At 42.1% G+C, this 21,014-nt stretch overlaps 1 protein-coding gene across 1 annotated transcript in view; it reads left to right on the forward strand.

Moving 5' to 3' along the window:
- The window catches only part of LOC124775459 (ATP-binding cassette sub-family C member 4-like), a 260,610-nt gene that overhangs the window by 221,176 nt on the left and 18,420 nt on the right, over window positions 1-21,014 (forward strand). Inside the window, exons 18-20 of the mRNA XM_047250292.1 lie at window positions 7,138-7,311; window positions 8,296-8,423; window positions 8,519-8,764. Of these exons, the coding sequence (XP_047106248.1) occupies window positions 7,138-7,311; window positions 8,296-8,423; window positions 8,519-8,764 (548 nt within the window). The remainder of the gene's footprint in view (window positions 1-7,137; window positions 7,312-8,295; window positions 8,424-8,518; window positions 8,765-21,014) is intronic.

A 21,014-nucleotide genomic window follows, 5' to 3' on the forward strand; every position in this document is an offset into this window, starting at 1 on the left:
TGCGGCTTCCATGGTATCGAATAAAATGACACGACCTTAATGTCCGTTTACAGAAGATGAGCTGCTCAGTCTTCTAAATCAAAGTGATGATGGACACTTCATCATGCACAAGCCAGAAGATTATGGTTGAGCAGATAATGACGTTGATGAGCCTGAAGGTAAATCCGTCACCACAAATATTCTTAATCTTAGTGAACCAGCAAACGCAGAACCAGTATATCTAAATCCACAGTTCGATGTTCCCACTGTTTCCTTATCCGACTCCGAAGACGAGCCTGGGCATATGCGAGACAAATAAGCCAAAAACAAAAAACAAATAACTCTAAATGGACAAAGACTCTGATTTGAACCTCGAAGTGTAAGTTCGGTAACAGTCATTCAGGTTGAAAAATGATCAGTTTAGATGATTATCTACTGCATACGACTGCTTCCAAGTTTTTTTTCCAGCGAAGAAATTGTAAACTACTTAGCTGAACAATGTAACTTACACTACGACCACCTTTGCAGCGACGTCAGTGAAAACTCGAGACGGCAAGTTTTGAAAAACATGGTGATGAAATTTATTGTTTCCTTGCCATAAATTTTCTGCTGGCGCACGTAAGAAGAAATGAAATAAAAAGTTACTGCATCAACTGCCTCTTACTGTATACTCCAATGTCTGAGCAAATCACACCAAGAGATGTTGTTGTTGTGGTCTTCAGTCCTGAGACTGGTTTGATGCAGCTCTCCATGCTACTCTATCCTGTGCAAGCTTTTTCATCTCCCAGTACCTACTGCAACCTACATCCTTCTGAATCTGCTTAGTGTATTCATCTCTTGGTCTCCCTCTACGATTTTTACCCTCCACGCTGCCCTCCAATACTAAATTGGTGATCCCTTGATGCCTCAGAACATGTCCTACCAACCGATCCCTTCTTCTGGTCAAGTTGTGCCACAAATTTCTCTTCTCCCCAATCCTATTCAATACTTCCTCATTAGTTATGTGATCTACCCATCTAATCTTCAGCATTCTTCTGTAGCACCACATTTCGAAAGCTTCTATTCTCTTCTTGTCCAAACTATTTATCGTCCATGTTTCACTTCCATACATGGCTACACTCCATACGAATACTTTCAGAAATTACTTGCTGACACTTAAATCAATACTGGATGTTAACAAATTTCTCTTCTTCAGAAACGCTTTCCTTGCCATTGCCAGCCTACATTTTATATCCTCTCTACTTCGACCATCATCAGTTATTTTGCTCCCCAAATAGCAAAACTCCTTTACTACTTTAAGTGCCCCATTTCCTAATCTAATTCCCTCAGCATCACCCGAATTAATTAGACTACATTCCATTATCCTTGTTTTGCTTTTGTTGATGTTCATCTTATATCCTCCTTTCAAGACACTGTCCATTCCACTCAACTGCTCTTCCAAGTCCTTTGCTGTCTCTGACAGAATTACAATGTCATCGGCGAACCTCAAAGTTTTTATTTCTTCTCCATGAATTTTAATACCTACTCCGAATTTTTCTTTTGTTTCCTTTACTGCTTGCTCAATATACAGATTGAACAACATCGGGGACAGGCTACAACCCTGTCTTACTCCCTTCCCAACCACTGCTTCCCTTTCATGTCCCTCGACTCTTATAACTGCCATCTGGTTTCTGTACAAATTGTAAATAGCCTTTCGCTCCCTGTATTTTACCCCTGCCACCTTTAGAATTTGAAAGAGAGTATTCCAGTCAACATTGTCAAAAGCTTTCTCTAAGTCTACAAATGCTAGAAACGTAGGTTTGCCTTTCCTTAATCTTTCTTCTAAGATAAGTCGTAAGGTCAGTATAGCCTCACGTGTTCCAGTGTTTCTACGGAATCCAAACTGATCTTCCCCGAGGTTGGCTTCTACTAGTTTTTCCATTCGTCTGTAAAGAATTCGTGTTAGTATTTTGCAGCTGTGACTTATTAAGCTGATAGTTCGGTAATTTTCACATCTGTCAACACCTGCTTTCTTTGGGATTGGAATTATTATATTCTTCTTGAAGTCTGAGGGTATTTCGCCTGTTTCATACATCTTGCTCACCAGATGGTAGAGTTTTGTCAGGACTGGCTCTCCCACGGCCGTCAGTAGTTCCAATGGAATATTGTCTACTCCGGGAGCCTAGTTTCGACTCAGGTCTTTCAGTGCTCTGTCAAACTCTTCACGCAGTATCATATCTCCCATTTCATCTTCATCTACATCCTCTTCCATTTCCATAATATTGTCCTCAAGTACATCGCCCTTGTATAGACCCTCTATATACTCCTTCCACCTTTCTGCTTTCCCTTCTTTGGTTAGAACTGGGTTTCCATCTGAGCTCTTGATATTCATACAAGTCGTTCTCTTATCTCCAAAGGTCTCTTTAATTTTCCTGTAGGCGGTATCTATCTTACCCCTAGTGAGATAGGCCTCTACATCCTTACTTTTGTCCTCTAGCCATCCCTGCTTAGCCATTTTGCACTTCCTGTCGATCTCATTTTTGAGACGTTTGTATTCCTTTTTGCCTGTTTCACTTACTGCATTTTTATATTTTCTCCTTTCATCAATTAAATTCAATATTTCTTCTGTTACCCAAGGATTTCTACTAGCCCTCGTCTTTTTACCTACTTGATCCTCTGCTGCCTTCACTACTTCATCCCTCAAAGCTACCCATTCTTCTTCTACTGTATTTATTTCCCCCATTCCTGTCAATTGCTCCCTTATGCTCTCCCTGAATCTCTGTACAACCTCTGGTTCTTTTAGTTTATCCAGGTCCCATCTCCTTAAATTCCCACCTTTTTGCAGTTTCTTCAGTTTTAATCTACAGGTCATAACCAATAGATTGTGGTCAGAGTCCACATCTGCCCCTGGAAATGTCTTACAATTTAAAACCTGGTTCCTAAATCTCTGTCTTACCATTATATAATCTATCTGATACCTTTTAGTATCTCCAGGGTTCTTCCATGTATACAACCTTCTTTCATGATTCTTAAACCAAGTGTTAGTTATGATTATGTTGTGCTCTGTGCAAAATTCGACCAGGCGGCTTCCTCTTTCATTTCTGTCCCCCAATCCATATTCACCTACTATGTTTCCTTCTCTCCCTTTTCCTACACTCGAATTACAGTCACCCATGACTATTAAATTTTCGTCTCCCTTCACAATGTGAATAATTTCTTTTATTTCATCATACATTTCTTTAATTTCTTCGTCATCTGCAGAGCTAGTTGGCATATAAACTTGTACTACTGTAGTAGGCGTGGGCTTCGTATCTATCTTGGCCACAATAATGCGTTCACTATGCTGTTTGTAGTAGCTTACCCGCATTCCTATTTTCCTATTCATTATTAAACCTACTCCTGCATTACCCCTATTTGATTTTGTGTTTGTAACCCTGTAGTCACCTGACCAGAAGTCTTGTTCCTCCTGCCACCGAACTTCACTTATTCCCACTATATCTAACTTCAACCTATCCATTTCCCTTTTTAAATTTTCTAACCTACCTGCCCGATTAAGGGATCTGACATTCCACGCTCCGATCCGTAGAACGCCAGTTTTCTTTCTCCTGATAACGACATCCTCTTGAGTAGTCCCCGCCCGGAGATCCGAATGGGGGACTATTTTACCTCCGGAATATTTTACCCAAGAGGACGCCATCATCATGTAATCATACAGTAAAGCTGCATGCCCTCGGGAAAAATTACGGCTGTAGTTTCCCCTTGCTTTCAGCCGTTCGCAGTACCAGCACAGCAAGGCCGTTTTGGTTATTGGTACAAGGCCAGATTAGTCAATCATCCAGACTGTTGCCCTTGCAACTACTGAAAAGGCTGCTGCCCCTCTTCAGGAACCACACGTTTGTCTGGCCTCTCAACAGATACCCCTCCGTTGTGGTTGCACCTACGGTACGGCTATCTGTATCGCTGAGGCACGCAAGCCTCCCCACCAACGGCAAGGTCCATGGTTCATGGGGGGGAGGTACCAAGAGATAGGTACCTTTTTATCTAACTTTGTTGGTGACACTGAGGGCCCATGGGACGACAAAATCTGGAAAATTGGGCGATTGCGGATCATCTCAGAAAATCGTTTCGAGATGTGTTCCATCCATTTCAAAATTTTTGCACTGACGAAGTGTATTCCTCTACCAAAGTCGTGTCTTCGTCAAACAGTACATTCCAACCAAACGCAGTAGATTTGGCTTAAAGATTTGTGTGTTGTGTGGTCGTGAAATTTGATATAATCTTGACTTTATTATTTATGTGGGTGCAGCAACGGACATAAGAATCTAATTTTGGTGTAAATGATGGCATACCTGGAAGGATTGACCTTACTTTACTAGAACGCTACCTTAGTAAAGGTCATACATTGTGTGTTGACGGTTGGTACACTAGCCAAGCGTTACTTTCTTATCTGCACGACGTAGTGACTACTGCTTGTGGAACTGTAACGAAAGACCGTAAAGGCATGCCTGCTCACTTAACAAACAAGCTTAAAACAAGTGAGATCGATTTCAAGTCAACAGATGAGCTTCTTGCTCTCAAGTGGTAGGACAAGCGGGAAACGAGGATGCTTTCAGCTCTTCTTAAAAACGGAATTATAGCGAATGACAGAACTGACAGAAGCACAAATGAAGCAAGAAGAGAACAAGCTTGCATGGCAAGCTACACTGAAAATATGGGCGCTGTCGACTAAAGTGACACGATGGCAGTTTCAGTAAAATGTGTACCAATAACCGTAAAGTGATATAAAAAAAGTGTTTTTACATTTGGTGGACCCGTCTCTGCCGAACGTGCGTAGTTTATATAGAAGTATTTCAGTATCTTGAGTTTTAGTAGAAACTAATGAAGGAGATCCTTGAGATTCACCACTGACCACGAAGTGAGGGCCGTCGTGGAAGGGGACCGGCTGAATGTGACAATCCCTTACGCCTAACCGAGTGCCACCTTATCTCACTGATACCAGAAACATCAAAGAAGAATAGCGTGTAGAGAAGTTGTATTATACGTGCAAAATGTTGTATATGAGGCGGAACTATGGGCCTCATGGAAAAATGGGGAGCCGGCTGAGTCACTCAATTTGACTCTTAGTCTGATAACAACGAGTGGCTATTATTACCACGCGTTGATCACTTAGGCTGACGTGAGGATCAATGAACTAAAATGGTTCAAATGGCTCTGAGCACTATGGGACTCAACTGCTGTGGTCATAAGTCCCCTAGAACTTAGAACTACTTAAACCTAACTAACCTAAGGACATCACACACACTCATGCCCGAGGCAGGATTCGAACCTGCGACCGTAGCGGTCGTGCGGTTCCAGACTGTAGCGCCTTTAACCGCTCGGCCACTCTGGCCGGCTCAATGAACTATACTTGACGGGATGTATCTGGAACATCTTAGGTGATTAGAAAGTTAATAGACAGGAATACAATTAAATACTTAGCTTTAATTCAGCATCAGCGGTGAACGTCGATCTTGATAACATTTAAGGTCGGACGGAGTGGCCGAGTGGTTCTGGGCGCTACAGTCTGGACACGCACGACCGCTACGGTCGCAGGTTCGAATACTGCCTCGGGCATGGATGTGTGTGATGTCCTTAGGTTAGTTAGGTTTAAGTAGTTCTACGTTCTAGGGAACTGATGACCTCAGATGTTAAGTCCCATAGTACTCAGAGCCATTTGAACCATTTGAATAATATTTACAAGTGCAGTTATAGACTGAACTGCGAATACGTCTTTACAATTCTGATTGCTTCACACATATAGATCAATTGTCAATGCATAAACTGTATGTGGCGCCTGGCTAGGTCGTAGCTGCTGACTTAGCTGAAGGCTATGCTAAGTAGCGTCTCTGCAGATGAGATCTCTGAAGTTATAACAAGTGAACCATTCCTATTCAAGTCGGCTGTAGAATTGGGCAGTGCGCTAGCATGTCTCGTAAGACCAGCCGAGTGGCGGCGAACGATCTGCTAGCGTCGAAGTGGCGAATCCCGGTTCCGATGTGTACTGACGGACCGCAGTCGATTTGAGGCCTACAACCTAGCCAGTGTGGTGCCTTGCGGTGACACCACATAAAACATGACGAACTATGTGGCGCTACATACACTTGTATAAAATGTAATGCACCTTTATGGCTGAGTTTTGGTTCGAAAGATTAAGAAGGAACAATTTAATATGATAATACTGCATTTTTCTTCTTTATTGTTTCTCAGTAATAACGGTAGACTGCTACAGTCGTATGTGTACACACCACTTGAAAATTATTCGCACATGGCAGGCGGCCTCTCAGATCAAATGCGCAGTGAAAGGGTTAATTTTATAGTCAAGGCTCCAGGAACTAGTGTCTCAGACAGCAGACATTGTTTTGCCGCTCATGACTGTGCATACACGTGAGGTACCTTGATTGACGAAACTGGCTTGTCTGCAACAAGACAAGTATACACAGTGTAACGGAGTGACAGCTGTGTGACCAGTGACAACACTGGTCACAGGAGTGGCACCAGGGCGTCATTCCATACAAGTCACACTTCTTCGCGTGTACCATCGCGATGGAAGTGTCCGTGGACGAGAACTCGTCGTACGGGCCCAGCACGTGACTCATATAATGGGACACCACTGGCTCAACGACACAGTAACTTTTGGTTCGCGTATCCCGTAATTTGAACAGCAGCCATTACATTTCTGACGTGTTAAGGGCTGCGAATTTGTCCTGTCTTGAGGCTCCCCTACCTTATCTTTCAACACGATAACAGAAGGCCGCGTACTGTCCGTGCTGTCCTGGCCTTTCTTATACAGAGGGTACCACCTCTGACCCACTGAAGACGTCTGGTCATGGGTTGTCGAGAGACTGGCCCTCCACCATTCACCAGACACCGTTAGTAATGAACTGCGGCAGAGAGCCGAAGCAGCATGGAACTCCAGTTGAAGCCACTGCTACTGCCAGAGGTTCAGCCCTCTTTACAAAATTTTCCACTTTGTATAACTCCAAAATCACCTAAAAATTTAATTATGTGACCTTCCCACTCTACGGTATACACAAAGTACAATTCTGCTATTTGCTATCTTTCCTGGTGTTGTAATTTTAACGGCCAGCAGAGCAAGTTTGAGCGGTGAGAGCAGACGTCGCGCTGCGGCATGTCTTGCAGGGTCCTTTGGCGGTTCCGGCGTGGGGCTGGCTATTTCGCAGTCTCTCGTTCTGACCAGCATGCTCCAGCACGGCATACTCCAGATGACTGAGGTTGTCAGCCAGATCACGTCGGTGGAGAGGGTGCTAGAGTACACCAGAATTCCGCCTGAAGCTGCTCTTGAGTCTCCACCAGGTGAACTATTACTTTTATTTTTGTTGCTTTCAATTTGACTTTTCGAAGGGGATTCAAAAGTTGAATCTTGATGTTTCGCTGTATGTAATGTAACATATATATTTCAATAAACTCACGGCACTTCACGTTACAATACATTCTTACAACTTCGATTAATGGATTACATTGTCTTTGCGTGCTCCGGAATTTAACTATATTTCATGGAATTCTTACCATACAAGTATTTGAAAACATTGAAAGTTTATTAAAAACTAGACGAAAAGTCTCTAGGGACTGCACTAACGCTGTCCTCCACAAATGATATCTTTCTTTAGCTGTCAGATCAAAACTCGTCAAGAATTTTATTTTGTGATCCGTAGTCTTGGCGAAAAAAAATAAATTTCATGTACGAACTGATGTGTATTACTTTGTATAGCCTTTTTATTGATTTTAGGGACCTTATATTGTACTTTCATTGTTGTTTTCTATTTTCTAAATCTTCGTATGTATTTATAACTGGATTTTTGAGCCATTTTAACTTGTGCGCCACCATGGCATCTTTTGTATGTTAACGTGTTAGAGGTTTTTACAGCTCTCAGTGTGGTAAGCATGATCATATAAGAAGTTTTATGAAATGAAGTTTTATGAAATGTAATACAATGAGTTTAACCGATTCTTTTCTTTTGTCTATTCTATGATCAGGCCTAAATATGACAGCATATAGTTTCTTGTAATAATTTTAGTGTACTAGACGTATTACGACGTTTTATGCGTCAATCAAACTAAACGCCGGATCTGTTTCCCCAACTAGCTGAACTAGTATGATTCTAAGAATGAAATTCCCTCAGTTTATTTGATGTAGTCTATCGGTTGTACCCAGAACAGAAGTAGAGGATTTTCCACAGAGGTACAACAGTACTGTTGGGCCGTATCACTGCAGTGCACATTTAGCTATAGAATAAACGATTCATTTCGTGAAGAGCTCCTCTGCAATTTCTATTTCAGACAAGAAACCACCTGCAACATGGCCACAGCGAGGGCATGTCATCTTCCAAAACATTTATCTCAAGTACAGCCAAACGGACCCTCCAGTTCTCAAGAACCTTAATTTCACCATTGAAGCTACACATAAGGTCCTACTGTGCACAATGATTTATATCTGTCTATGAAGCATCATAATTATGTTGTTACCACTTTCGTGACATTAAAATAAGCGTTATGTATGTAGGTTGGCATTGTTGGCCGAACGGGCGCAGGGAAGTCGTCGCTTATCTCCGCCCTGTTCCGGCTGGCCCCACTAGAGGGGGCGATCCTGGTTGACGGCGTGGACACCAGCACGCTGGGCCTTCACGACCTGCGGAAGCGTATCTCCATCATCCCGCAGGAGCCCGTGCTCTTCTCAGAGACTCTCCGCTTCAACCTGGACCCTTTTTCAGAGTTTGACGATGCGATGTTGTGGAACGCACTTGAGGAGGTGAGGTTAGACGTCTTTCTGCCGAAGGTAGCGTTTCGTATTTGTATATGAAATGTTTTTCAAGCACAGGAGTACGAGTGGCTACCGAAAGTTATTTAAAGCAGTTAATCTCTAGGAATACCAAATCCACTTATTTTGTATACAAGTTCTTGTATCGTATCTCGCCTGCAAAGAAAAAAAATTACGTTGTGATTAAATATCAGTTTAAAACTGCCGCTATTTGTTATTATATTTATCAAACTACGCAAGTTTCACAAACAAAACTATCAAAAAGTTATTTCCATGAGATGGAAACGAAGAAGAACTTTCTGAAGGTGTACATCTGGAGTATAGCAAAGTACACTACTGCCCATTAAAATTGCTACACCAAGAAGAAATGCAGATGATAAATGGGTATTCATTGCACAAATATATTATACTAGAACTGACATGTGATTACATTTTCACGAAATTTGGGTGCATAGATCCTGAGAAATCAGTACCCAGAACAACCACTTCTGGCCGTAATAACGGCCTTAATACGCCGGGGCATTGAGTCAAACAGAGCTTGGATGGCGTGTACGGGTACAGCTGCCCATGCAGCTTCAACACGGTACCACAGTTCATCAAGACTAGTGACTGGCGTATTGTGACGAGTCAGTTGCTCGGCCACCATTGACCAGACGTTTTCAATTGGTGAGAGATCTGGAGAATTTGCTGGCCAGGGCAGAGTCGAACATTTTATGTATCCAGAAAGTCCCGTACAGGACCTGCAACATGCGGTCGTGCATTATCCTACTGAAACGTAGGGTTTCGCAGGGATCAAATGAACGGTAGAGCCACGGGACGTAACACATCTGAAATGTAACGCCCACTGTTCAAAGTGCCGTCAATGCGAACGAGAGGTGACTGAGACGTGTAACCAGTGGCACCCCATACCATCACGGAGGGTGATACTCCAGTATGGCGATGACGAATACACGCTTCCAATGTGCGTTCATCGCGATGTCACCAAACACGGATGCGATCATCATGATGCTGTAAACAGAACCTGGATTCATCCGAAAAAATGACGTTTTGCCGTTGGTGTACCCAAGTTCGTCGTTAAGTACACCATCGCAGGCGCTCCTGTCTGTGATGCAGCGTCAAGGGTAACCGCAGCCATGGTCTCCGAGCTGCTGCAAACGTCGCCAAACTGTTCGTGCAGATGGTTGTTGTCTTGCAAACGTCCCCATGTGTTGACTCAGGGATCGGGACGTGGCTGCACGATCCGTTACAGCCATGCGGATAAGATGCCTGTCATCTCGACTGCTAGTGATACGAGGCCGTTGGGATCCAGCATGGCGTTCCGTATTACCCTCATGAACCCACCGATTCCATATTCTGCTAACAGGCATTGGATCTCGACCAACGCGAGCAGCAATGTCGCGATACGATAAACCGCAATCGCGATAGTCTACAGTCCGACCGTTATCAAAGTCGGAAACGTGATGGTACGCATTTCTCCTCCCTACACGAGGCATCACAACAACGTTTCACCAGGCAACGCCGGTCAACTGCTGTTTGTGTATGAGAAATCGGTTGGAAACTTTCCTCGTATCAGCACGTTGTAGGTGTCGCCACCGGCACCAACCTTCTGTGAATGCTCTGAAAAGCTAATCATTTGCATATCAAAGCATCTCCTTCCTGTCGGTTAAATTTCGCGTCTGTAGCACGTCATCTTCGTGATGTAGCAATTTTAATGGCCAGTAGTGTATTTACCATCCTAAACCTCAAGAGGAAGGAAATGGAAGCTTTTGAGATGTGAATTTTAACAGTTAAGTGGACAAAGGAGGTACGAAATGAGGACTTACTAGAAAGAAGAGACTGCTTACAGAAAGAAGGAAAGGGTCATGTGACATCTGCTGTGGCGCCAAGATATAGTTAATTTGCTAGAAGAAGGAGTTGTAAAGGGAAAAATCATGGAAAGAATAAAGGACCACAGGCCGTCCAAGCCATCTCAAGTAACTTGTAGTGATGCCTACCAGAGCAGCACTTGCAAAACGTGACAGCAGTTTTGCCCTGTCGAATAGGCCAGCTGTGCCTACACATAGACTGTCTACGTTTCATGCTGCTGAACTAATATTCGCGAATCATCCAACGTTTATTAGTCTCATACAGGACAATTCAAAATTAATATAGCGATTACAAACAGCTATAACTATTTAATACGTAACATCGATAAGAATTACAGAGAATATAAAAGAACATTTTTATGTACTTTATAGATACTCCATATGACTCCCCGTTGTCAGAAGGACTACGTCTAAGCGATAACCCGTTTCGCACTGTACATTCTGAAGCATATGTGGAGTCACCTAGGTGTGTGCATTTTGAGTTCTAGAATTATGTTCAGCAAAGTAGGCAAATACACAAGGTATTTCACATAACCCTATAAAAAGAAATCCACGGGCGTCGGGTAGGAGAACTAGATGGTCGAAGACAGACAACTTGATAATAAATTCAGTTGGGAAGGGCATACCACAAAATTGCTAAAGTGGCTAAACAAGTCTGTAAGATGTCAGATGTAGGAGATGCAAAAATAAAAAATCTTGCATACTTTGCTTAGTTTCATTCGGGCGTCGGGTCGGAGAACTAGATGGTCAAAGACAGACAACTTGATAATAAATTCAGTTAGGAAGGGCATACCACAGAATTGCTAAAGCGGCTAAACGAGTCTGTAAGATGTCAGGTGTAGGAGATGTTAAAATAAAAAATCTTGCGTACTTTGCTTAGTTTCATTCTATTATGTCGTGTGGGATCATATTCTGGGGCAACTCATCAAACCGAGCAAAAGTTTTTAGGGTCCAAAAGCGTGTGATAAGAATCATTTGTGGTGTAAATTCGAGAATATCTTGTAGAAACCTCTTCTAGGGACTTTGTATTCTAGCCACTGCTTCTCAGTATATTTATTCCTTAATGAAATATGTTGCAATTAATACATCTTTATTCCAAACCAATAGCTCAGTACGCAGTATCAATAGTAGGAATAAGAACAATCTACATAAAGGCGTAAAATCATCTTACCTTGGTCCAAAAAGGGGTCCAATATTCAGGAACACAGATTTTTAATAAATTGCCAGCAACCATTAAAAATTTGGTTTCAGATAAAGCACGGTTTAAACAGTCTGAAAGACTTTTTGATAGGCAACTCCTTCTACTCCATAGATTAATATCTTAACAGAGACTGTTAAGTCAGTTTAAGTAAAAATCTCTGTTAGATTTCAGTTTTGACAAGATTTGATCACAACAGTCAAGATTAGGTATTTTGCGTAAGATAAATTTATTAATAGTGCATAACAATGTGTCATTCTGAAGAATGTGTTAATTCTGTAAATATTAGCTGTCCCAGTTTACTGCATTGTATTAACTATTTTCGACTATCTCCTGAAAAATTGTCATGGTAGTAAGTATTATATTCAAATTTTTTATGTTTTTATGTCTTACTTTCAGATATGTTCCACACGCAAGTGAATCATCTCATTTTTTGGGTCTATGGAACGAAAACTGAATCTAATCTAATCTAAGTTTCGTCATATCTAGTATGATCGATCGGACAGTTTGGAAGAAGTCGATTTAAAAATGTCCGAACCTTCTGATTCTCTGAGTCTGCGCAACGTTCTAAATTTTTAACTTTCTTTCATGTTCCCTGTAATTCTTCTTGATGTATCGCTACGCACAGAATAGTTTTAGCCGTTTGTCACCACCATGTTTACTTTGAACGGCCTTGTATAATATCTTTCCTATTATTGTACATCTCATCGAATCTAGAGACACGTGGGAGACGTATCACCTGATCTTTTGCCAAGTATAAGAATTATGAGATTTCACAATTACTGTCGTAGATTACTGAGCCTACTGTGTGTTTCACGTCGTCATACTTCCAAGCTAGTTAACCGCACAACGTTATTACATTCTAGCACATGTACTACTAAGAACTGTCTAAAATACTGGTACATAGCCGTGGTCTCAGAAGTCTACTATTCAAGCATTAGATACGAAAGTCGAGTCAGAATGCATTACGTTGGCGGACCTCTTGCGGAAATGGAAATTGGAGGGGAGGGGAGGGGAGGGGAGTGGAGAAAGTGGGGGGGGGGGAGGGAGAGAGGAGGTGGGCGGATAGAATCCATGAATTGCATCGTAACAACACAGAAGGAGTGGGAAAGTCTCGCAGTACTTTTGAGGCTGTTGAATTTGATGGAACTTTGGCCGGATATTGGTATTAGCCTGTTTCTACATCCAACTCCATAGCTGCAGCTCTAACATCTGAAGGTGGTAGTGTTTGACCGCGATTTATTTGTAAGTAAATAGCACTGATGCTAGCTTTGTGAGACTGCCAGTGGTTGGCCAGCTATGTGCTGGGGTAAATGGTTGACCTTTTCTAAGTATTTAATGGAGTGAACGACAATGACATTGTTGATCGTGATTTGCCCTTGTCAGCCTGCTGGATGTCATTCGATAGGTGTAGACTGTATGCTGGCATCCTTCAGTCTTCTTTCTCTCCCTTACTCATCTTAAATGACACAATCACAAAGGTACGCGGAACAGGCTCTTGTCTTTGTCGTTTACAGCACTGTAGCATGCTGCCATTGTGCTCAGCACAATGAGCTTTCTATTGAATATTTGGCAAGTGTCATTCCGAGGACAACTTAGCCCTGCGCCAAGACCCAAGATATTTCACTGTATTACATATTAGTAAGTCTGTAGCTCGTGGTCTCGCGCTAGCGTTCTCGCTTCCTGAGCACGGGGTTCCGGGTACGATTCCCGGAGGGGTCATGGATTTTCACCTTCCCAGAGATGACTGGGTGTTGTTGTGTCGTCTTCATCCCCACTACGGTCGGAGGAAGGCAACGGCAAACCACCTCCATTAGGATCTTGCCTAGTACAGCGGTGCGGTCTCCCGCATCGTTTCCCTATGCTCTGTCACAAAGCATGGGACTTCATTTCCATTTCCACATGTTAGTGTAGCGGACGACTAATTACATGGAAATTGTGAGGGTAGAATGGATAAATAGGATAGTGTTGACTGTTTTTTAGTCCGGATGGGTTTCACGTATGGTAAAGCTGTTCAAGTGACAGGCGCGGGACTCCAGATGGTACGTCTGTCTTTAGCGGACAGTGTGCTACCGATTCGTACATCTGAGGACGTCAAACAGACTGCTCCAGTATTTTGCCCCTCCTCAGTCAAAAATGGTCCAAATGGCTCTGAGCGCTATGGGACTTAACATCTTAGGTCATCAGTCCCCTAGAACTTAGAACTACTTAAACCTAACTAACGTAAAGACATCACACACATCCATGCCCGAAGCAGGATTCGAACCTGCGACCGTAGCGGTCGCGCGGTTCCAGACTGAAGCGCCTAGAACGGCTCGGCCACTCCGGCCGGCCCTCCTCAGTCACGTGAAACTGCACGGAGCCTACAATGATGAAGGATGATCACCACTGATATAGTAGACAAAGTTTGATTTAGCTAAAATCTAAGACTTACAAGTACGGCTGAATTTCTGCTGCTGTTTCTTGAATATTCTCTTCGTAGATTTGAAGAAGTAGAATGGGCCAAAGGAGAACTGAACCTTTGTGGATTTCTTTTGCCATTCCCCGACTTTTCTCTGTGTAATTTTGACCAAATAGAACCAATCCATGGGAAACTGAACCTTTTAATCCGCCCAGAGCCCTGTGGCGCTTCGGTAGCGGAAGAGCGCTGCCTGAAAAAGGCAGGCGTCCTGGATAATCCTGTTCTTCACACATGATCGACATAGAGCAAGTTTTGTCAAGACAAAAATAATTTATTTCTTATTTTTAGTTTGGGCAAATCGTTTCTATGATGAAAATGAAAGATAACTGAATGTGTTTAACTTTAACAGAGACGATATCACACGGAAGAAACTACTAGTCTGTAGCATTTAATGAAAGCGCATAGCTTTGTTAATTGATACATCTGTATCAAAAGATTTCGAACTTTCTTACACCAACATCTCACAAGTACAATTTTGTTCATCTGAAAGATAGTAAATACAGTAGATGCGATTTTGAAGCTTGAGAACGACTCTGGGTATTGGGAAGTTACAAGGTGCAAATCTAGATGCATGCGGATATGTTGTACAAAATGGGGCTGCGAATTACGTTGAAGACAGACTATACGCTACGGAGTGAGAAACACGAAGTTTTGTTTGAGAAATGGTGGAATCTTGCATGTACTCGGTGGCTGAGAGTAGAAGGTACGTGCAAACTTCCGTTATGTCTTGAAACTACTTATAAGCCTCTTTGCACGAACTGTAGTGTCAGTAGGTGAGTGACACCTTACATAGCGCCGGGCAGTCCATTTGAAAACCGATGACATGTCACAAGGTAATCGCACTGTGTAGTAACTTATTTCAAGCAAGAGATAAACGTTGATCCAAATCGAATTCAAACAATGAGCAAACCACTTCCATCAATAAAGACAACTAGGTCTGTTATTGAAATATTGTGCGAAACAAGATAATCTTAGCACGAATTACATTTTTGACATCTTGAATTTGCACGGGTACTGATTGAAAATGAGCTTAGTTCGAAAGTAGTAATGAAATTACAGAGAGAACAATTTCAGAACAGATGGATCATAGAATGGAATACATAATCATGATGTAATACAAATGGAACGATGGTGGGGGTGGAGTGGGGGAGATGTTATCGGCGGGATGAGTGGAAAATGGAGTGATGAAATACTTTGTAGGATTCCAAAAGATAAGAAAAGTATGTGGTGACTATCTTTTGGAAGATGGGCGGATAACATTAGAAAAGTTAGCCAGCGCTAGAATCCACTTCTGTCGAACTTTTCTAATGCAATAAAAGTTGACGGTCTCCATACAGATTCACCTACGTTACACATATTAAATAATTGTTAGTAGCTCTACTGAAGTAGCAATGCAAAAATTTGTGGACAAAACACTGCATAATCTTCACTCTTTATGCGACTCACTCTCAGCGTTTCAAATACAAGCTCTCAACATGCACAAGCCCTAATGCTGTCGACATTCTTGTCCGCCGCACGTCCGGGACGTCGGTATTCCTTGCAGCACCGTGCGGCGCAGACACCTCTTCGGCGCACTTGTGGCTGACGTTATGTCGCAGCTCAACCCAGTTCCTGGCCGCATGGACCCCCAAGGGAATACCTCAGATAAACGAACCACAACAACAAAACGCAATCTAAAGAAATTATGATCCCAACTAGGGATAACATTAATTCTTGAGAAAATAATATTTTCCCTTTTCCCACTAATGAGAAATTTGTCACTCTTGTTCATTTATATACTGCTACAGTATGTGATTTTCCCACCAGTGCACAATAGCCATCAGAATTATTAGTTATAAAATCCTGGAGAATCTCGTACCCTCACATCATTTACATGTTCTATAGATCATCTGAACGATTCTTTTACCTAAATGATGTGAAACGAGTCAATTTACCGGATATGTATACGCGATTTATCGTCAATGTAACAGAAGGCGTTGTCAAGGAAAAATTTATTTTAAGTTACACTTAAAACTTCTGAGCAATGAAAACATCTGAGCAATTAACACGTGGCCGAGCGGTTCTAGACGCTTCAGTCCGGAACCACGCTGCTGTTACGGTCACAGGTTCGAATACTGCCTCGGGCATGGATGTGTGTGATGTCCTTGGGTTAACTTTAAATGCGAACATTTTTAGGTTAGGCTTTACCGTGACTGTTACTGATATTAAATGAAACAACAAGTTTACTGTTACCAGTCAGCGTTTTATTTTTTCCACGACGTGTTTCGAAGGTTTAAACCTCCATCATCGGGTGGATTTACATTAGTTACTGTTACATATGTGTGTATGTTGTGTTACGACATTTGGAGGAACTTGTGGCACTGCCTCCAGTGGTCACAGGTTCCTTTTTCTGTCGTAACACTTCACATGTATACTGCCACATTTGTAAACAAATATGGCGTCTGGATGTCAGGGTGTGGGTATGGCGAATGCATAGTGAACGTCATATACCAGCGTGTGTAGTGAAAACAGTAAAATTCGGAGCCCCTGGTGTGGTCGTGTTTTTCATGGAGGGAGCTTGCACCCCTTGTTGTTTTGCGTGGCTCTATCAAAGCACAGCCCTACATAAATGTTTTAAGCACCTTCTATTTCCCACTGTTGAAGAGCAATTCGGGGATGGCGATTGCATCTTTCAAACCGATCGAGCACCTGTTCCCAATGTACGGCCTGTGGTGGAGTGGTTGCCTGACAGTAATGGACTGGCCTACACAGAGTCCTGACCTGAATCCTATAGAACACCTTTGTGCTGTTTCGGGACGCCAACTTCGCGCCAGGCCTCACAGACCGACATCGATACCACTCCTCAGCGCAGCACTCCGTGAAGAATGGGTTGCCATTCCCCAACAAACCTTCCAGTACCTGACTGATTGTATGCCTGCGAGAGTGGACGCCAACATCAAGGCTAAGAGTGGGCCAACAACATATTGAATTCCAGCATTACCAATGGAGGGCCCACTAACTTGTAAGCCATTTTCAGCCAGGTGTCCGGTTACTTTTGATCATACAGTGTATGTGCTCTGACGGTGCACTTAAAGTATCTAACCTCTGGCCGTGGGTGAACACCACGTATTATTCTTATTGCTCGCTTATTTGCAGCCAATACTTCCTTTCTAAGTGATGATTTACTCCACAGAATTATTCCGTAAGACATTATTGAGTGGAATCATGCACGTAATGTTAGGAGATTAATTCGTTTGTTTCCATGACTAGCAGTTAATAAAAGAGCAGAGGTAGCTGAATTTAATTGTTTGAGCAGCTCAGTAAAATGCTTCTTCCATTTCAAGTTCCAAGGTATGTACATCCAAAAACTTGGAGCGTTCTATCCTTTTTGCTGAGTCCTGTTCATTTCCACGTTATTTATTGGTACGAATCTATTTGTTGTGCGTTTTCTCAAAATTAAGAGAGAGTTTTTTCTCAGAGAATCACTATGGTTCTTTGAGAAAAACAATGAAGTATCTCCTCTGTTTCCTTCTCTCTCATGGTAGGAATTATTACAGCGCTGCTATCATCTGCAAAAGTACCAATTCTGCTTGAAGAATATTAAGTGGAAGGTCTTTCACATACATAAGGAATAGGAGTGGACCCAAAGTAGAACGTTCTGGGAGTCCCTTCGTGATTCCTCCCTAGTCACTGAAATGTTCTCTCCTTTCTACATTTGCATTTTCTTTGTTAAATATGATTCAAATCAGTTGTGTGTAAAGCCATCAGTTCTGTAAAACGGGAGTTTTTCTAAGAAAGTAACATGGTCTACACAATAAAAGACATAGTACGAGATCACAAAAAACCAACAGGCAAAACTTTGTTATTTAAGTCGTGTAATATTTGATGAGTAAATACGTAAATAGCATTCTTTGTCGAGCAACACTTCTGGTGATCAAACTGTGAAGCGCTTAGTATGTTGTTTCTACTTGTATGTGAGACTACGATTGAGTACATTACTTTTTTGAATATAGAGGAAAAATACAACAGGAAGGATATGGTGGGTAATTATTAAAGTCTCTCATGTCACCTTCTTATAGAGAAGCTTGACAATTGCATATTTTAATCTACCTGGAAAAATTCCCTGTGCCAGTGATGCATTACACATATCAGAACATATTAAGAATTGTTTGAAATTCCGTGAACATGATACGAGTTATCGGTTTCTCCGTGTGCTGATTCCTCAAATGTTTGTTGATTTAAAGAAAAACCGCTCTAGGTCCTGTCGAGAACTTTATTGAGTCCACTACCACTTTTGGCCTTTACGCTAGGCCATTTCCAAGTGGTTCTGGAAAGTTTATGAAATACGTATAAACATTGTATTTAACAGAAAATGAGAAAACATGGTTTATTTATGCATGATATAAGTACACACAGAGTATAAAACTTACACTGTGGTGTAGACAGACAACTTCCAAATGATAAAAATACAAGCCAGATGGATTTAAAGTGTTATGTACCCAATGATACCGCGAGAGATAGGGGTGTGTGAACATTAAGCCTCTAATGACTTTATTATTTACTACATTATAAATATTCTTTGGGCTTAAGACGTTTATGTCTTGACATCTTAGGAAATTCCAAAGTGCATGTTTTACAAGTAAAAGACTAAAATAGCTTTCTGATTTAACATAAGCGTAAAATAGTTGCTGTGGATGGGCCATCCCAGTCAATTACCTCCTCTGATGTACAAAAGTGGAATCACATGGAACTGCAGCAGTCCTCTGTTTTTACATTTGACATTTCAAAACTACGTGAATATGGCCTAAAACAACTGCTGAAACTAGTAATGGACTGAAAGAAGTTCTTAACAGCAACTGGAGCAGTTTTTTCGCGAATAAAATGCCTTATGACCATTTGTTGTTTAGAATTTTTATAATTCTATTAATTTGAGTGAATGATGTTGGTGCTACTTTTAGTTGCCTAAAAATCGCTCTAAGCACTACGGGACTTAACATATGAGGTCATCAGTCCCCTAGACGTAGAACTACTTAAACCCAGCTAACCTAAGGACATCACACACATCCATGCCGGAGGCAGGATTCGAACCTGCGACCATAGCATTTAGTTGCCTAAAGCGTGGACTGACATTTTTAAAAAATCGCTCGTATTTTCAACTGAATCATTTAATCTCATTTTTGCCGTTATATTTATAAAGTGTTTGTCAAAAGTACTTGAAATTGTGAATTGTTAGTTATAAAATTGTAAATTAATTTAATTGTTGTGGTATCTTGTACACTGACTGGTTGTCTTGCCTCCCATTACACAATACCCCACGCAGTTTTAATATCTGAATTATTAATTTCGACCAGAACATGCTAAGTTTTGGACGTTTTAATCTCTTTCCATAAAATATTACAGTATTTTTTGCAGATTGCAAGTAACGTAGGATCTTGACTTATTCTAATCTCTACATAAATTACCCTTTGCCTCTTTCATAAAATGCCAATCTTTTTATATAGCCATGGGGTAATTGTTTTCTTGATGGAATTAAAGGAAAATTTTTAGAAAATCTACTTAGAAATATTGACACAAATTTGTTGTGAAATGAATTGAATTCCACTTTGTCATTTCGTTCTATGTATATCTCAACCCATACTGGTACTACATCTCTTATTTTGTTCTTATAACACTGTACTCTGGCCTCATTCAACAACTTCAGTGTTTTGTGTGAACAAGCCTCAGAGCTGTAAGGTGCTACATTGTTTACTACCTTTAATTGCGCATTATGATCAGAGAGTCCATTAACAATGGGTAAAAATTGTTTCAGCCGGAGCATTGTCCATAAAAATGCTATCCTGTTGTCTTGCTGCACACGAGTTGGGATTTTACCACTCAAACCCGACTGAATCAGCCAAGTAACGCTTCCAGTTCAATTTACTTATCAGAATCTTTTGTAGCGGTCACACCTCAGGTCAGGATTTGTAGTGGATGTGGGAGCTGAGCGGGTCAGGAGGTGACTGATGCTGCTAGTGCGTGAGACAGAATTGGGAGCTGGTGTGGATGACATATGCCCTAAGGCGGCAATGAAACACCGTTCTCTAGAATTACATTCATTACTTCTAATTTACAGTACGGCTTGAAAGAAGACGTGGTGATTCGCACACTAGAGTGCGGCAAGGAATCCGGACACAGTGCTTCGTCGGCTACGGCTATTGGGCAGGTCAGGACCCAGCGGCGGTGTCGTGCAGGTGGCTGCGAGAGGGGTCTGTAGGCGCAAGGCTACCGTAGTTCAGCGGCAGCTAATGCGGCCCGCCCGGCGCCTTTCAAAATGGTTCTGTACGCAGATACCAAACGGGCCGCAGCTGTTGTGAAGGTGGAAACCCAAGACTCAAATCAGCAACACAATGTACAGCCAGTGGGGCAGTACAAGATACTGCCAGGGAGGCGGTACTCAGATGTCTCACCCCACAGGCTGTAAACGGTAGTCTGCAGTCGCTTGCTAAGGCCCTTCACCAGAGTGAGGCTCCGACTCGCCCATATCTTCTCCAAACACGGCAGTGGCCAAACAGCAGTGGCAGCCTGCAGTGATTAAGTCCCACTTCAGCCATCTGGCTGTGGTCTTGGAGGCGAAAACTTCTCTCGGCAGCTGGCAGCACTTAATGAGTTGTCAGTCAAGTTACTCTGTAACTGGCGAGACTGTCATTCTGTCAGAACTAGAGATGCAGATGGGATGACCAGACATTGAATCTGGGGCCT

The sequence above is a fragment of the Schistocerca piceifrons genome, chromosome 2, assembly GCF_021461385.2.
Source record: "Schistocerca piceifrons isolate TAMUIC-IGC-003096 chromosome 2, iqSchPice1.1, whole genome shotgun sequence".
NCBI classification, from domain to species: domain Eukaryota; kingdom Metazoa; phylum Arthropoda; class Insecta; order Orthoptera; family Acrididae; genus Schistocerca; species Schistocerca piceifrons.